This window comes from Podarcis filfolensis, assembly GCF_964270895.1.
Source record: "Podarcis filfolensis genome assembly, chromosome: 4".
Taxonomy (NCBI): Eukaryota; Metazoa; Chordata; class Lepidosauria; order Squamata; family Lacertidae; genus Podarcis; species Podarcis filfolensis.
The window spans coordinates 47,447,227-47,466,539 of NC_139607.1; the positions used below are offsets into that span (position 1 = coordinate 47,447,227).

At 39.5% G+C, this 19,313-nt stretch overlaps 1 protein-coding gene across 21 annotated transcripts in view; it reads right to left on the reverse strand.

The window, feature by feature from the left end:
• Positions 1 to 313: 313 nt before the first annotated feature.
• CASK (calcium/calmodulin dependent serine protein kinase) overlaps positions 314 to 19,313 on the reverse strand; it is a 128,347-nt gene continuing 109,347 nt past the window's right edge. For 17 of the 21 annotated variants that reach the window (XM_083612513.1, XM_083612520.1, XM_083612524.1 and 14 more), the window contains 6 exons: positions 16,631 to 16,746; positions 10,810 to 10,890; positions 10,638 to 10,718; positions 7,978 to 8,180; positions 5,648 to 5,731; positions 314 to 2,330 (listed from right to left, as the gene is read on the reverse strand). In XM_083612513.1, the coding sequence (XP_083468639.1) occupies positions 2,154 to 2,330; positions 5,648 to 5,731; positions 7,978 to 8,180; positions 10,638 to 10,718; positions 10,810 to 10,890; positions 16,631 to 16,746 (742 nt within the window). In that variant the 3' untranslated portion in view covers positions 314 to 2,153. The remainder of the gene's footprint in view (positions 2,331 to 5,647; positions 5,732 to 7,977; positions 8,181 to 10,637; positions 10,719 to 10,809; positions 10,891 to 16,630; positions 16,747 to 19,313) is intronic. The other 4 variants (XM_083612530.1, XM_083612526.1, XM_083612519.1 and 1 more) reach the window with 1 other exon arrangement.

The window sequence follows — 19,313 nt, forward strand, 5'->3', positions numbered from 1 at the left end:
TGTTGCACAAGTGGAACTCTGTGTGCAGAGCTGGATTCAACTCATTGATTTCAATGGGTATACTCTGAGGACTAATGTTGGGTATCACCCTCTAGACATAAATACCCAAGTGCAAAGACTTATATGCCAAAGGAAATGGCTCTCTTTGCTCTCACTTGTAGTCTTCTCAAAGTGGATTAACTCTTCTTAGGCCCTTTAAAAATCTTTAGTCTTTTATATTGTTAACATACGTTGAATTCTGAATGGTTCTCAAGGAGGTGAAGCTATCTATGAGTAAACAATTTTTTTTGCATTTTAACGTTGAGGATAACACTTTTCAAAAACATACTGGAATTTAATAACAAAAGCAAAAAATCCATATTAAATAATAAAAATGTAAAACAATCAGTCCAAGGTACATCAATACTGGCGATAAATGGTGATTTAAGTTCACAAAGACATCAAACTGGGATGGGAAATGCTCAGTCTCCCTCTTCTAGGACAGGGAACAGACGTTACCCTTTGCTGAAGGAAGGTCAGATAAATCAGAAAATAGCAACAACCCTGAGATGAATACATGGAAAATATTTGCTTATTAAGGCTCTGCATATAAAATTTAGGACTGCTTCACACATTGTCAAGAACAAACGCTTCCCCATTCAGTATGGACTGCAGGAGGACGTGGCCAATTGGAAGCTCCCGGAGATTTGTACCTGTGCACCACATGTTTGTTTTATTACGCATATTTTTTTCGGTATATTGTTTTTAGCATGTATAATATGCGCACATGCTAAAAATGTGACTGTATGAAGCAACCCTTATTTGCTAAGTGAGCCACAAGTCTTCAAGTCTCGCAGTCAAACCACGTATGCCAATCAACACAAAGATAGCGAGAATCCCTCCCCACCCAAAACATCTACAAAGGAGTTGACTGGCTTTCAAAGCACCTGAAGAATCCTGTGATGAAATGAATGACCCAAGGCATTTAATTGTTGAACACATAAAAGGAAGTATATTTAAAATAAAAAATTGGTCAGAATGTAGAGTCATTTACCGTTGAAAGGAATTTACAGGGCTGCGGCAGATGAGTCTTTTGGAATTGTTAGTTCATCGCAATGCCTAAACTGGTTTCTTCATTGCACAGTATTTTCTCTTAAAATGTGTGCATTTTCAAAACAATTACATACATATTAAAAATCAGCATTTCTTTGCTTAAACGTAATTAAAACGTTAATACTCTCAGACAACACAGATCTGAAATGGTGAAACCAGTAATTTTTTCCCCCTCCCACCTTTACAACAAATTAAATTGAGACAAAATTACAAACACATTTCACTACATGATTATTAATAAAAATTAGGATTTTTGTTTATAAAGTTGCCCAAAATGCAAGGGATGTGCATAGGTTTTACAACTTAGTCATAGTACTTAATTTTATTCCCTTGGGTACTTCCCCCCATGAACGGAATGTACTTTGCTGTAGATTACAGTTTTTTTTCAACACAGATACACCAACAGCATGAACGCTTGCGACTGTCCACATGCATTAAGAGTCAAGACCCAACTTCAAATCTCTATAAGTTTTACAGAGTTCTTCAAAGAGACAGTATCACATTATTCGGATATTACATGAAAGTACTTCAAAATACTATTCTAAAAATAAAAAAGCAAAGGAAGGCCATTAGAATTTAAGAATTGATCTTGTTATGATTGGGCTAATAATTTCAAATAAATAAAGGAAAGCAAGGTATTCCAATTCACAAAATCAGACTCTAAAAAGAATGTAGTGTTCCAACCCCAAGTTAAGTAACAGATCATATTATTATTAAAATAGATTATAGAAAGCAGCATCTATTTTGTGCAGTTTTAGGGGCCTTTGAAATTAAAAGCTATGATTTCCAAAAATATAACATTCCAAAGGATTGAATAATACATATATTTAAAGATACATTTTAATAAAGTTTAGGAGAACTGATTAAAAAAGATACTGTCTCTTTAAATTAGCATTTTCTCCTCCTATCTATAAGGACATGACGATAATTATAAATTTAGGTCACACTACATCTAGGTAGTCTCTAGGGGCCAAGACCTGTTGACACAAGGTCAATAACAAAGAGGTTCTTCCATGTATGAGGTGGTTCCCAGTAATGCTAAAATTCTTCCGGTGATAAGATTAATACACCCAGGAGACGGGAACCCATTGCGAGGCTGTACAAACAAGCTCAATGGCTTCCTCCAGATGCCTGATTGTTTCATCAATTTCATTGTTGATAATTGTAAGATCAAAGTAGTGTGCATATGTTCTCTGTAAGATTTCAGATTCCTTTTGCAAACGCTGAAGAGATTCATCCTGCACAGTGATTGGGAAAAAGGGGAGGTGAAACACATGTATTATTTTCTTGCCATTATATCTTGCATGTGTTACTACCAAATGAAATTCTTACCTAAAAATTTGTCAGTGATTTAGTACCCTAATAAATGCCAAATTCCACTTAATTTGTTATACAGTTTGCCATATTCTTAGGTTTCTCACAACACAACCATACACTTATCTACTTTCAGGGAGACTTAAATGGACAAGGAATGAAATGAGAAAAAAGGATCAGCATAAACAAGGACCAAGGGGTATGGAGGGCTATGTCATTAAGGACAACACACCACATACAACCTATTTGTCTTCTGTCATGGCATTGATTTGATTAAGGCACACGAGCAATCGAATTCATTTCAGTGAAAGAAGCAGATCTGCACACATAAAGGAACATGAGCTTGATCCTCTTGTCTCTTTCTAAATCAGGGGTGGGTGGGGGTGGGGCTAACCTGTGGTCTTGCAGATGTTATTGGATTCCAACTCCCATCAGTCACAGCTAGCATGGCCAAGGGTCAGGGATGATGGGAGCTGTAGTCCTGAAATGTCTGGAGGGCCCCATGTTAGTCGCCCCCTTATTTAAATGAATGGGGCGGCCCTTGTGAAATCGCTTAATTCACACAAACTGGAAGTTCCTTTATTCACAACGAATTGGTAGATGGTGTTGACTAAAAGGAATACATTGTATGCTCACTGGTACACATGAACTACTAAAGTGTATTAGAGAACAGGGAAGTTGGGAAACCATTACAGGATCATATTAAGTTTTTCTGATGTGCACACTTTTGCAAACCCTTTAAAAGTGTGGGGAACCTGTGGTCTTTCAGATGTTGGATTTTCAACTCCCATCAACTCCAGCCAGCATGACCAACAACCAGAGAGCCGTATGTATCCCACATGTGCTCTAAGCCTATAAATGCTGGTGTTGCCTTCACAGGGACAACTCTGTTCCCTCCAATAGGAGCAGCCTATGCACACAAAGAGCTTCTAGTTTGGGTATTGTGCATTAGCAACATGAGACCTGTGGTATCAACTAATCCACAGATATATTGCTCCCTCTTCATTACTTTGGCCTATATGAAATTGCCACCACGGGAAACATTCACAGATCAAACCACACTCCTCCTGAACAGGCACGTATCGGGAAAGGGAGGTGAAGCAGAAAAGTACTAAGATTCAGAGCCAATGGATTCAGAAGCCAGGCATGTTATAGCCACACCCTGGTGATACTATGGACCTTAAAATGATCATGGTGTAAGGCAGGCATCTCCAACCTGCGACCCTCCAGATGTTTTGGCCTACAACTCCCATGATCCCTAGCTAACAGGACCAATGGTCAGGGATGATGGGAATTGTAGTCCCAAACATCTGGAGGGCCGAAGGTTGGGGGTGCCTGTTGTCAGGCAAAGAAAGTGCAGTTGTTCCTCATTAGTCTAGAAGCTGCATTTTGGCTTCAGGGATATAACATTTTCCTATCAACAGAGGCAGTGCTTTTTTTCTGCAGTACTCAACAGTATGCAGTACTGGCACCCCCCCACCAATCTTGCGATAAGGTATATGGAGGGTGGGGAGAGCAAGCAAGCAAGCAAGCAAGCACCCATGGCTAAAAGGGGGATTGCGAAAAGCAGGAGGCTGAGGCAGCGGCAGTGAGGAAAAGGAGGTCCTTGTTTGGGGCTGGAGTTCCTGCTCTCAGTCAACAGGTTGCATCATTCCCCCTCTTCTGCCCTGGACATGCTCCTATGCTGCTGCCTTGCAGTGCTGCAAGTGGCTGAGCGAGTTAGTGCCACTTCCCTTTCGTCTCTGCTCACTCTTTGCATGTGTACGGGGTGGGAGGGAGAGAGAGAAGGGGGACAAGGCTCCACCGCCCTCCATTCTGTGGCTGGGGCAAGCCATAGAGGCGAGTGCGGATGGTGGCTGGGAGGAGGGGAAGGAAGGAGAAAGGGAGGGCGGGATGTTGGGTAGGTGTGAAGAGCAGAAGGGACAAGGTTGAGGGAGAGGTTAGAGAAGTGAGAGGGGCACACAAAGTAGGCCTTTAATTAATGGAGGGGGGGACAGGAGAGTGTGTGTGAGAGAGAGTGAAAAGGGAGGAAGAGAATCATGGTAAAAAGTGTCACCCTTTTTTTCTAGAAAAGAAGCACTGAATAGAGGTACTATAATTTTATATTTGGGAAAATGAAATATTTCCTTCATACATTGTTACTGAGACTCCTGCATGGATTGTAACCTGTGCATTCACTGGTCTGTGACATCATTACTGAAATGCAATTCCTGTTCCTGTCCATGTCTGGCACCTTTCCACTGTGCAACTTAAAATAATAAGGATTATATATTATTGGTTCCTAAGCTGGTACTTACAGGCAACTTTCTGCACCATTTTGGCAGCTAGATAAAATTAGTACAAGTGCAAGAAAATGAGAAGAAAAGTAAAAATGATAATTCAAGAAAAATAAACAAAACAAGGGCAGTCACATAGGAGGATATGTCTGTGACATCACCACATCTTACACTTCTTTTCATTTCAATTTCTGTCTCCTTTTGTCAGTTCTGTCATACAATTTCAGTGAACAGGTGCTTGCTGCATCTTGGAATCACGAGTTCAGCATTTTGCTTTTTATAAAACGCAATACCAAAATATATACAATTACACCTAGACACCACTGACACTTGATACAAAATGAAATTAATAAAATAGATCTATATGGAAGTTTTAAGCAGCTGGGCTTGGACGAAGTAAAAAACAAACTCCTACTTTCCCAATAAATGTAAGTATGCTAAAAATTGTTTTAAAGATTAAAGGAAAAGAAGATCTGATAATGTCTTCACATCACAAGAGATTGTCCAAACTAAATCTATACATTTAAAAAAGTCATTCTCTATCTGTGTGTAAAGAAACTTGATGTGAACTTCTATTTAGGGACAATCAGTGACATAAAACAGATAGAGAGGCAGACTCCCATCATCCTCTCATGCATTTTCAGTGAACGACTGTGCAGAAATGAGTGGTACAGACATGTCCTTAGAAATATGTGCTTTTAAGGTAGGTTTTAAAACAAGGCAAAGCAGGTAAAGAAAAAGGGATATTTATGCAAATGATGATTTGAAAGGAAAATGAATGAATGGACGTAGTCTTAAACTTCCATTACAGTACAGAGAAACAATAATGAATATAAGATTTCTTCATCAAGATTTCATTCATCACTATTATCTATCACATTAAATTCTGTCAAATAGGGATGAAGTTTCTGTTTGTGCCTATTCTTAAGTACTCTACAAATGTGATTTCACTGCAAAAGTCTTACCTCGTTAATGCCTGGGGTAATCGTAGGTGCAGCGATAAAAACAACAAAAGGAGCAAACTCTGCAGTCCTCAGGACCTTCAGGGCCTAAGGAAAGAATATTTTAGGAGGAGGAGCATGGCATACATTGTAATACATTTGAAGACAAAACATGACTCTGGATCCTTTTGGAAGCCAAATTGTAAGTTGATAAGTGTTTCCAACCTTGCAGTGCCTGAAATGTCTATGCATTGTTAGAACTTGTTTCTGTCAATGGTACTACTGAATGTAAAAAATAAATTAAATATAATACAAGGGCCCCCAGTTTTATCTGGGCTTGGCAGGCAGACACTATTTGTGGTTCTCACTGACCCCACCTGTCCTCTGACTTTCTGTTTGTATCAGGCATTGGTGACACTTGGAAGCAGGCTAGAGAACTGAGGAGAGTGACAGCAAGAGGGGAAGAGATCTTTACCACCTTTGATTTCTCTGTGATGTGCAGAGAACTAGGTGAAGGGGCTTTCATTTGCTACTAGGTAACCAGAAATAGCAGGTATGTGTAACTGCTAATGACTACCAGGTCGCAACAGTTGTAGGTATTTGATGTTTGATGTTGAAGATTTTGCAAACCAGTACTCAAGCTGATATCATTGCAATTTATACAAATGAGAGAACCCATGTGCACAATTCCTACTGTCCATAAGACAACCTGCAGTTTAAAATACTGTTTCCCTCTGCAACTGTTCTTACTAGTGCTTGAAAAATAGCAAGAAACACTTTGGGCTATGTATGAAGTCTTTTCAAGAGCCCCGTGAGGAAATGTTCCCCCACAAGCCCCTTAGCTGCACCCTTTCCCACAGCTGTTCACAGCTTGTTTATCCCTCTATTGCTGATTCAGCGGCATTTTATATTCCCCAGGTTTTCTTCCCTGAATGATCCCAGCTGATCAGGGATCATGTTGCAAAGGCAATGGTTTCACAGACAATAAGGTTTGGCTATGTGTCAACCCACATTCTAAACAGGTATGGAACATCCTTGTCGCTGAGGTGGTTATACCCCACTAACAAGACAGTGTACTGGCCTGATTACCTAAATAATTAGGGGCACCCTTGTAAATTATTTCCACACACTTTTGTGGCCCACCCGGGATGTAAAACACATTGCAGATGGACTTTTTGTTTCATATTTCTTTTTGCAAGAGACAAAAATGTTCATAAAAAGGATACATAGTTAGCTCTGTTTCATTTTATGTGGGGAAATGTCATGTTTTTCATATATACTGTGAAAAGAATTTTATGGTCTTAGATATATGGCAACGTTCATAACCACACGTACATAGATCAGCACAGGAAAGCCAACCTGGAACCATTTTGATTCCTAAACTGAGTAAATGTTTCTCTGCATGGTCAAAATGGAAAAGCCTCCCCATTGTCTCTTCCTTCACAAATCCTGTCTTAATCTGTGTTTGAATAAGGGTGTGAGCCTTATCATTACAAAAGACTGCCCAGGCTCCCCAAGAAATCCAATCAAGTAACCTGCCAGACAGGAAATAAACAAAGCGACAGGAGAAAACAACATGCAAATGTTCTGTTTTAGACCGCCTTATCTGAGGGGTGGTCTTAGGTTACACCCCTTCTGTGATGAATGCATAATGTTTCTGGGGGTGGTCTTGATCTAGAGGAGGGGAATTTCAAAAGTCTTTATAAGCCCTTGCACAGCATTTTTGGGGGTCCTCTTCCTCTCCTGCGTGTGAGGGGAGTACCCTGTTGCAACAGATCAATAAAGATCAAGCTTACTAGCTGCTTTGCTTCTCAAATATTCTCTGGTTGACCTCTGTTATTTTCTCCTACCAATAGGGAACCTATGTAAGGACTCTATATGGGCTCTTGGATACCCCATAAGGGAAAAGGGCATATTTTTATTTACCACAGATGGCGACCACGAAGGGACTTTTGGTTACCCGGATTCTGGGGGCGAGGAAGGACTGGTTATCCAGCGCGCACCAGGCAGTTTGCCAGGAGGAATAACCAGTCCTCCATCGATCCCAGGGTCTGGAAATAACTGGAGGTTCAGCGGGGTTAACCAGGGGAAGCAACGCTTGATCAGGCCGGCCTTAAACAACCAGTCAAGAGATCGTGGGATCACCAGGAACAGCGCATGCGGAAGTGAGTATTAAGTAGGAAACACGGGTAGTGGGTTGGGTTCTCTAAACCACAGCAACCAAAATTCTTTAATTCTTCCAAGTTCATATATGAAGAAAAGCTCATTAACATATCAAATGTGTTAATTTAGTGCAAAAAATAAAATCATGTTATATATTTGTAATACAATGAGTTAGTCACTTCTATATCTACCTGAGGTTCTACGTCAAGTATTGCAATTAATCCCTGTTCGTGGATCTTCCGTATTGTTTCCAGTTTTGTCCCATACATTGCATCTTCATGGCTACCATATTCCAAATATTCGTTGTTTGAAATGTCCTGCATCATTTGGTCATGTGATACAAAGTAATAATTCTTTCCATTCTCTTCATCTTTCTTTGGTGGTCTGGTTGTATCTGTAATTACAAGAGTCAGAACATTGAAACTAGCTCTTTGTTCACTCCCCATGTTTCACACCCAATCTATAATACGGACATACATACAGGATGGTTGCCAATGCTGTCCATGAGCAAGTGGAGCAGACTTCTGCTCATGTAAGGGGACTTTAACTTCCCCTCAACCCCTTTGCAGTAGCTCCTTGCATGCCCTCAAAATTTGCTCCAAAGGATTATAGACCATCCATATATTCTGATGCCAAAGACATTCATAAGTAAATATGGTGGACTATTATTTTTCTCGAAGCAACTAACATGAGTCTGACCAAACTGCGGGAGGCAGTGGAAGACAGGAGTGCCTGGCGTGTCCATGGGGTCACGAAGGGTCAGACATGACTAAACGACAACATTGTTTTTCACCTTCATATATTTGTATTTGCAAAGACTACCACTAATTATTTCAGTATTTTTACATTGTTTTGTCATGCTATGGAAAACAAGAATGATGTTTTTTAAATTGCAGAACAGTGAAGAAAACATTTCTGAACACAATTCTTTAGAATAATTTTTAAAAAATGATTTTATTACGAGTATAGCAGCCCCATATTTTTACTACCCCCAGTTCATAATATCTCAACCTCAGAAAACGTATAGGTGAGTTAATGTTGTAGTTATCCATAGCTGTATCTATTGTAAATGTGGCTGGGTGAAAGTTCCACATTTGTACTGTGAGAAGCGGACAGCCAGGGAGTTGTACTAGGGCTGGAGGTGGAAGGGAATAGGAAAAACTGACTAAATCTGCCACGACAGATCACAAAACAGTGTGAATTTATGAGGGAAAGTATTTTGCTTCTGCACTAGGGTTCTTTGATGCTGTTGAGGTATTCCTCTTCCACAATCAGCTGGAAGGGGTATATGAAAGAACATGCTATAATCCCCATTAGGTAAAGGTAAAGGGACCCCTGACCATTGGGTCCAGTCATGACTGACTCTGGGGGTTGTGGTGCTCATCTCGGTTTATTGGCCGAGGGAGCCGGCGTACAGCTTCCGGGTCATGTGGCCAGCATGACTAAGCCGCTTCTGGAGAACCAGAGCAGTGCACAGAACTGCCGTTTACCTTCCCGCTGAAGCGGTACCTATTTATCTACTTGCACTTTGACGTGCTTTCGAACTGCTAGGTTGGCAGGAGCTGGGACCGAACAACGGGAGCCCACCCTGTCACAGGGATTCGAACCGCAGACCTTCTGATCAGCAAGCCCTAGGCTCTGTGGTTTAACCCACAGAGCCACCCACGTCCCATAATCCCCATTACAATTCTGCAATGCTCATTGCTTGTTGTCAGGGCCCACTCTAGCTGGGGTGTCCCCCCTCACTTACAGAGCCAATAGACACCATCTGCCCTATGAGGAGGAAAAAGAGGGCAAAGACAACCTCAGGGCTTGCTCTAGGTGGACCACCCAGGGCCCAGACACAAAACCCTCATGAGGAGGAAAAAGAGGGTGAGGCACAGAGAACATGAGGTCAAGCAGTCTCCCCACCCCCCAAGCCAACTTTACATACTGTATCATTTGTTGTAGGCCTTTTAAACTGTAAACCACCCTGGATGCTTTGGCAGAAGGGCAATGAATAAATAACATAATTTTGCACACAGAAGATAGTTGTAGGCAATCTCCGGTAGTAGATGATGTGAAATATTCCTTCCTGAGATCCTGGAGAGCAGCTGACAGAGTAGAAAATATTGGGACAGACAGCAGAAGCTGCCTTCTACTACTTCAGATCATTGGTGTACGTGGCTCAAGTTGCTACTCTGAGATTGGGGTTAGGATGCAGAGAAAGGAAGAGTTGAAATGTCTGTATTGAAATGTGTTCCAAAAAACACAGCCAAGGGTTTTGCGGTCAGGAAAAGGACAGAAAATTTATTTTCAGCCTTATGATTGAAAGGGCACACAAAAAAGCTGGAAGCGTTTCCAGGAGGCAGTTCCTCTCATGCTGGTTTGATCAATGATCTCTACTGGGTGTAGAGAGAAAGAGAAATTGCCTTCTTAACTATCAGGTGCGTTCTTCATGCAGCACCTTCTCCCGCAGTCGTCTCTTGCAATGTATTTGCGCTCTGCTTATTGCACAACAATGTATATTATTAATTAAATTTGTATACTGCCTTTCATCTGTAGATCGCAGGGCGGTTCCCAACATAAAAGGTGTGCATTAGTTATGGTCAACCTCTGACTGCAGGATTGCAAACAGCCTGGGGATTGTTTCCAGTGTACAGTAAATTCAGGCCATATTCCATACATGGTTTACAGAATGCACAAAATGAAGCAGGTGGCAAGGGACTTGATGGATGGAGTTGGTAGAGGAACTCTGAAAACCACCACTATATTTAGCTTTTAATCAAATTACAATTGTTGGAAAGTAACAAATTAGGTATATCATAAGTAGTTAATATGCAGCTATCTGCCTCATAACACAGTTACTTACGTGGAATAGGGTATGCAAATCTGTCTGGATGTTTTGTGATTAGTGTATTTTTTATATGTCGTCTCCCAACACCATGTGCTCCTACAGGAAAGGAAATTTAATATTATCACAGAGATTCAAAATTATGTTGTTTAAATTTCAATTATAGAACAAAAATGATACTTGAAATTACCTAGTAAGACTAGTGTTTTCCTTTTGAATGCTGGCAATTTTACTACTTCTTCATATGTGACAAGATCTAATTGATCAAACACTGAAACAGAAAACAAAAGCCAGAAATAAGGTGAAAAAGTATAGCGAATCTACCTAATTTTCCACAAATGCCAAATTTATAAGCTAAACCAATATTTTAACCAACCATTTCCTTCTTTCAATTTATTAAACAAACTAATTTTGCTTCAATATTAAGATCATATTTCAAATTGCATGCTTAAGAATTTGAGATCATGCACTATGCACGTTACAAAAAATTAGTGCTTCTGGAAAATTCTGGGATTCCTGAAAGTGAGCGATAAAGTTTGTAGACAGATGAATACAAATATGAGAACATCTACTTACACAGACAATAAAGATTTAGATTTTATCAAAACTATGGAAATGCATTAAATTGTTTGGTTTTATTGTTTTACTTACTCTTCCATGTACATTTATCAGATTAATTGTAAGTAGAGTTCTCTTCACACAGAAGTGCTAATTTTATATTAACATGCTCTCTAAATTTCAGACGGTGAGTAAAGATCTGATGACAGAGGATGGCTTCACGGCACACTATAAAGCCACCACCATAATTCAAGCATTTAATAAAATATGACTCTAGTAAAGGTTCTCAATTTTCCTTATGTTTACTGCAATGCGATCTCAAAACACTGTCAATTGCTATGATACAGCAAATCAAATTAACAACCCTGTCCTTACTTGTGGCCAATAATGACAGGTTTCTGGTGCTTTAATAATTTCTGTAGAAAACAATTGTCAGCTGAAGGATTTAGGCCAATTGTAATGGTATATTTGAATAACTAAATTATGATGATGTTAATAGTGAAGAAGCCATTCTATTAAACATTGTCTACTATGATTTTGAAAAAAAAGGGAGGACCTAACAGTATGCATGGCTTAACTTTAATCAATTTATTAGAGTACCATTTAAAATTTAGATTCAGAACCAGGACATCCAAACATTTTTTCAGTCCTATGTCCCCAAAAAGCTGGAAAGATGTATTTCCAGGGCAGGACAGTCAGTGGGTGGAAATTTCGTCCATAGTACTCTCATGCTAGAGGAAATTATTTTTGTCATTGGTCAGTTTTCCCATTCTCCCGGCAGCCTCCTCTGCCTTCCTCCCAAAAAGCTGCTCTGGGGGACCAGGGAAGCCTTGGAAGAGCACGAGGAGGGGCGAGGAGGGTTGCAGAGGGAGTGGGGAAATGAATGACAATTCCCCCCTCCCCTTCTTCCAAGGGAAGTCTCCACTGGATCTCAGCCTATTTTGCCCAGCTGAGGGTCCCCTCTCATTTGTGGAAGGCTACGTTTGGACCAAATCTATTTGATGCTTATCTCCAGGTACAGCAATATTATGTCAGGAATGTCAGAAAGGTTTCAATTTGTTTTCTTAAAAAATAAACCCCACACACCATATAGCTGCTACGGTGGCAGAGGTGTCCCTTGAGATCAAAAGGTGAGGCATAAACACTTGATGAATTAAAAGCCAATATCTACTTCAGCAAGCGAAACATTTTAGTTTCAAAAACATTTCCAGGCAAATTCTAGGTATTTTTTGATAGGATATTAATATTTACATCTTTAACATTTCTTCAGAGCTATCCCTAAACATGTCTCAAGAACTATATTGCCATGTACCAAGAACGTGTGTCAGTTATATTCTCAGGTTATTAAAATCAAAGAGCTTGTTCTACAATATCCCACCTAAGTCAGTAACTAGGAATATTAAGTCCTAAAAATTTTTCCCTTCTGAAAAACTTCACTCCAGCTCCCCAAAATAATATATCATGCTAATAAGAACAAAAATGGTCACCCGGTAGTATTTTTCAGGCCCTTGCTATATTTGCTAAGAGTAGAACCACCCTTAGTGAAAACAGAACACAGTTCCTTAACTACAAAACAAACAGAATAAAACATTCTGGTAAATAATCATGACCACTAATAATTTCAGGGTTTCCAACAGAAATGAAGAAATGACTTTTTAAACACAAATTCAGGAGTACATGGACACATTTACAGACTGAACTTTTAAACACTTCTACACTTCTAGCTAATAAAGAAAAGGAGTTATTGAAAGGAAACCGTAAGAAGCAAATAAAGAGGCATTGTCACTTGACAGGTTACTTACATGCACAGAGGCCATTGGGATTAAGACAGCATGAAAAATGTACAGGGGTCATTGAAATATGGCTCATAATATATTAGTAAAATAAAAGTATATGCACAAAATAAACTTCACCATGCAATAGTCTAAACACAAGGCAAATAAATCACGTTAAATGATAAGCATGTTTTATAAAAACTTGGCTCTGTCCTGTAAGTTGCTGTCATTGGCATTACCAGACGAATAATTGAATATGCCTATGGTCTGGTGTTTAGAGAAAAGAAACCCACAACACTTGGCCTTTATAAATTCAGGGTTGTATCCAATGCTTCTGTGTGCAACTGGAAGTCCACTCACAGAGCACTAGATTCCACTCTTACTTTATAATTTTAAAATAAAACTTAGAAGTAATAACCTGCACTTCAAATTAGCTGTAGATATTGATGGGCAAGAATGAGCCTCATGGCCAGAATTTCTAAAATAACTAGGATAAAAAGGAATTCAGAGATAGCAGAAATAGGAGAGAAGGTAGGAAATACTGCCTATACACTATAAATACAGGGTTGAATTCCATGGTGTCCTTCCATTCAGGGAACAGTTTGATCTAGAGGACTATTTCCTCCCCATTTTTTGTAGGATAGAATGCCCTTTCCCCCTGAATGCTTAAATCCGCTTCACAGACTTATAAGGATAATTCCCTCTTCTCTTCTGCCAGTGGAGGTCTCCACTACATCAAAGATGCTTCTGCAAAAGGAATGATTCCTTCCAATTGTGGAAATGCACCATCGGATACCACTCAAAGGGAGGAGAAAAATAAACCAGTTTGAATTTTGGAACTTATTTTAAAGAGCTTTCCTTTCCTTGTGAAGTATGTGTCTAGCCATCTGGTTTGTTTGGAGGACACCATTTATAACTTGTATTTTTTAAAAATTAAAAAACACATTACTAACAAGGCAGCAACATGCCTCCTCATCAGTATTGAGAATGAGATGTTGTGCATGTGCAAAGGTTGAGTAATTGAAAGGAAAAGGTGGAACAATGGGGCGTGAAAGAATTAAGGGAGGAAGGGTTGCAGAGGTGGTTTTAGCAACTGGTCTGTACACTACAGATTCCATAGCATTTTTAAAAAACCCAAATATATTAAAAACACACAGATTGAGGGGTCCTGACAATCTCTATGGTAGCAGCAAAGCACAAAGAACTCTGGATTTATTTTGGGGGATTGGTGTCTGACACCCAGAAAGTTTCTGCCATCAGCCAGCAGTTTCAAATTCTCTTTGATAAGAGACTGTAGTAGGGACAGGACCAATCATTCACCCAAAGCACAAGAAACAGGCAAGAAGATAATGACACACAAATCAGGTATCCAAGTTATGTGACTCCATTTTTGCCTATGTACTTACTTGTTATTGCCTCAGATTTAAAATACATGTACAACTACCTACAATTTATTGTGACTCATCATCATAATAAATACTGGACTCCTCCTAGATTCCATAAATTATGAATGGACCAATCCCCACCAAACCTAGAATATTAGGTGAATTGGGGGCATGAAGTACGGTAGTTCAAATGAAGTGCTGTTAAATCCCATTCATTTCAGAGGGTGAGTTAAGCACATGCTTAAATCTCTCTGCTGAAATCAATTGGACTTAACACCGTTTACCTCAGATAGATTGGGCCTTTCCAATTTGAAACATTTACTGTTTGTTTTATTCCTGTTACCTTAAACACATTTGAGTTTTTCATAAGACTCTATGCAAGGAAATGCACCCCACCAGCAATATGAAGCAATTTCCAAATTGCCTGCCCATACTTTGACAAATTCCACATTTTAATGAGCATGCTTTGGAACATGGTGATTTCTGCATTTGATGGTCCAAATTAAAATGCACTAATCCTAAGAACAATTTAGAAGAAAGTCTCACTGAATTCACTGCCTCTGATTGTATTGTAACAGTTTTTTCACAAGGCAGATCCATCTAGGTAATGGTCCATTTTGAAGTACATTATTGCGCTTTATATTGGTAACTAACACAGCAGAATAGTACAGAGTATTGTGTGAGAAAATCCACTTCAGAAAAACATTCACAGTAGATTTCAATCTATCATTCAGGTGACACGCGTTTGCAGGCCATGGGGGAACTGCTTGTGGTCTCATATGAAGATTTGATGTTATACACAGGAGCTTATAACCACACACTGGAATATGTATGCAAACTATATTTTCACACTTTGACTATTACTTTTAATCTTCAACTTGTTTTTGTAAAAAACTTAAATATTTTTAAAACAAACAAACAAACAAACAAACAAACAAACAAACAAACAAACAGGCACAGTCCTAATTTTAGGAGCTTGGAGCAAAACATATAGAATAGAAATAATTATGCTAATAAATATGAAAGGAACTTTTGTCTTTAATATACAAGCAACCCTTATGAATATTTGCACTGTCCTTTTCTATTTGTCAGTGTAGCTATGTGTAGCTCGACTATAAAAAATATCCGTTCTGTTGCACCAATGGATGCCCACTCACAATACATTGTATCTAATGCTTAGATACTATTTCCAACTGTGCATAGGACACTGAAGGACAAAGTGGGAGGTGTCTATGTTAGCATGAAAAGCAAGGGGGAAGGATTTACAGGAATTTTCACTGCTGCATTCATATAATATATTTTAGAGAATAGCCCCCAAATGTAGAGTCTGGGTGTGTGTGTGTCTCAAAATGTGTGCACAGTTCTGATGAAATATTTCCAAATTTGGCGAGAACCTGGAACTGTCACATTCAAGATATCAAAACTCCTCAGTCTCAGTCATGTTCATTGCTCCTCTCCTCCCCTGCCCCACAACAGAAACTGTACCTAGGTTGTCCCAAATTTCCCACCCTTTCTTCTATAGCCCTTTCCCAAACTCCTTAAAAACAAAAATCCCTTCCTTCAACTATAGCAAAGGAATGAAAAATATACAACAAATTGTATATTTAAGCAAGTTCCAGAATTTGGAAGTGCCCTATAATGCTTAATTGTCTGAGTACCACAATACATCTTCATCACAAATACAGTGCCCACAGTCACATTAGACCAAAATGTCTTAACACAAAAACTTAAAATATAAACCCCTCAAACGCAAACATACAGTAGATGAAAATATGCATAATTTTCAGTTGCATTGTAATGAAATCCATGATGTACCCAGTCTCTTTCTTTTTGCTAATTCCCTTTGAGACTTCCTCAGAAGTGAGAAGCGTCAAATGTAATAAATTACACTAACTCTCAAAAGATATGCATAATGCTAAACTTATTTAAACTGTTTTATTTCTTAACAGCACTGTATTTTCTTGGAAGTTCAACTGCATATGCAAATTCTGTACAGCTGCAAAAACATTCTTGTACAACATCTCAGATTACCTAAGACTATCTCCAAGATGCAGATCTTGCCCCAGATGCATCAGCACGTTTTCCATATTCAACTTATGCTAACCATTGCTTTTCCCATATATTGTTTATTCACCAGTATCTGTTTAGCGCTTATGCTTTCTTACGCTTCAATGTCTGGATTTTTTAAGTTAAATGTTTCCACTGAGAGACATTGGTGAAATTAAAATTTTACTTGATAATGAACAATGCAGCAATGTTAAATACAGCTTTATGTGCATTATGTTTTTCTCACCTGCATTGTGCTTTGCTAAGTATTTGTCTTTGTATTGCTTCTTTTTCTTTCCAAACCAAGTACAGCTTGCCTGCTGCTCTTGTTTAGTCTTCTCCATAGCAATACAAGCCACTCGCCTTGTAGGTGAAGAGGAAAAAACTATCAGCTTGTTACTAAAGATTACTTTTTAAATGAAGCAATGTTAATATTTATCTTTAACATAATCTCCCCCACCATTTTTTTTTTTGCAGGACAGATTAAAATTCATTCCCCAGCCTTCACATTGGAATTTTTGATGACCCTTTTCAAAACACCAATTCATTGTTTACCACACCAGCAGCCACCGTGGAGTCAAATGAGTTATTGCTGCTTTAAAATATAGCTGCAGCTGCTGAGAGGAGCTAAGGCAGGGGCGGAGCAGCACTTTGACAGCTGTGGCTCTTTTCATCTGTCACAGCACAGGGCATGGCAGAAAGTACTCCAGTTCTCAAAGCCCCTCAGCCTGCCATGGCTACTGACTGTCATGACTGATGACAGGAGGGAGCTCCTGGGGCAACTCTCATGAATACAATCCTCCAATAGCAGGGTGATCTGAAAACAAACTTAAATTACATGACCTTCATAGTCTAAACATGAAGGAAGGCCTTGATTTCATTCGCATTGCCAAAAGCAGGATGGACTGCTGCTTAATCCATAGTGGTCCAGTTTGTTCCACCTGGTCATTTAGTGCAACATCAGCCACAATTTGGGTACGGAGTAGATCTCTGATCTCTACAGTGGTAGCCTTCCTTTTAGTAGATAACCAGTACAGACTATATCCACATATAGGATAAGGCTGAGGCTGAGATTTTATCTTAGAGACTTCCTAATAACAGACCTGGTCTTCAGGTTTGCTATTATCAAGCCTTTAGCAGGAACTTCATGGCTGCTATGACAATCATTTGGCTATGCTGATGTGTTACAAACCCAGATAATGGCCTAAGATTATATGATGCATTTCTGCTACTGAAGTCTAACAAGTATGATCTTGGAAGCTGCCTTGGTGGGGTGCTGACTAAGAACCATATATAAGTTGCTCTGAGCTCCTCAGAGGAAGACCAGGGTGTAAGTTTAATTAATTAATTAGAAACCACACACAGAAGGCAGGATACACTCTTGATTAAGTGTTCTGTAGCGGGAGGCAGTGGAAGACAGAAGTGCCTGGCGTGCTCTGCTCCATGGGGTCATGAAGAGTTGGACACGACTAAACAACAACAGCGTCCTGGATTTAGGTAGCCAGGGTATGAGGGTATCGTTGTAATACATTTTGTCATGAATTGACCACAACCTTATGTAGGCCTGAGTAGTCTCAGTTCATGCTCTTTGCAGTACTTCTCCAGAAGCTGATGGATCCTTTGGCTTACAGAATTATTTGGAGGATTTATCCATTGACACTAAAGGTCACTCTGGTGACAGAATGGTTGATATATGAAATCAAAAGTTGAGTATGGCTATAATGCTGTGGCAGCTAGGCATTCTCTTCTCACACTTTTGTAAGGTGCTACTCCTTGGTAACTGAATTGCTAAGAAACTTAAAGCAGCAGGAAAAGCAACTGAGGGCAAGCAGTGTAAGATTCAGGCCGAATCAAACTAAGCACAACACAGATATCATCTGAAGGTCATGCCATGGGAGTGAAACAAATGCCATGCCATCTGGTGGAGCTCTTCTGCGTAGGCAAGGGCTTGTTGCCCTCTCTGGTTGGTCACTTATGTGAACTAACTGCAGTTTGTTATGGACTTGCTTTGCAAGGCATTTGCAGAAAAACAACATTGTCTTCAATCTGATCTGGACACTGCTACTACATGATAGTATCCAAACAGAGGCACTGAAAGTATCCTCTTATTTGTCTGATGCCAACATGGTGTATGGGAAAATGTTAGCAACCATTTACACTAAAAGGAAGAGCAGGTTGTTGAATGGGATTACCAATACATTTTTAAATTAGAGAAAGCTGCTGCTGCCTCAGATGACAGCAATGATAAAAGCCCTCTGAAGGCTAGTGTATAAGCAGATAATTTATACAGCTACTATCTAGTGTCTAATCTCACTATTATTTTAAAGATGGTGGGGAACAATGGTTGCTGAATCACACAACTCTCCCCAAACAATTTGTTTGGTTTAGTAGACTTGGCAGTCTAGCCAAGGAAGGGCAAATGCAACACCATTTTCAACCATAAATTTCTCATGGATTGTCCACAGCACTTGTTCAAAATATCAATGAGAAAACGTCATGGCAGCACTCATCTGCGTCTTCACTGAATTGTTGATAGAAATGATTATGGAAGGCATATTTTAGTTTGTGGGGCGTCGTATCCAGTGGAATGGGTGTTCACCTTGTTGTGAGACATGGTAAACACCCATTCCGTTGGAAACGACACTCCACTCCCAAAACTACACTTCAGGTAAGACCAATTTTTCTTTTCTTTGTCACAAAGAGGCTGCCTGAATAAGTTCCACAGGGACTGATCTTATCACTGCAGTGTTACCACCACTTACCTCTCCCAGGAGTAGTCTCAGGATATATGTGCATGTTCTTGCTATAACAGTGTATGTGTGTTTTGAGCACTAGACTGAATGACCAATTTAATTGACTAAATCAAACACCTTTTTTTGCCAGAAAAAAGGGAACAAATGTTTCAAATCGTAGGCACATTTTGACAGACC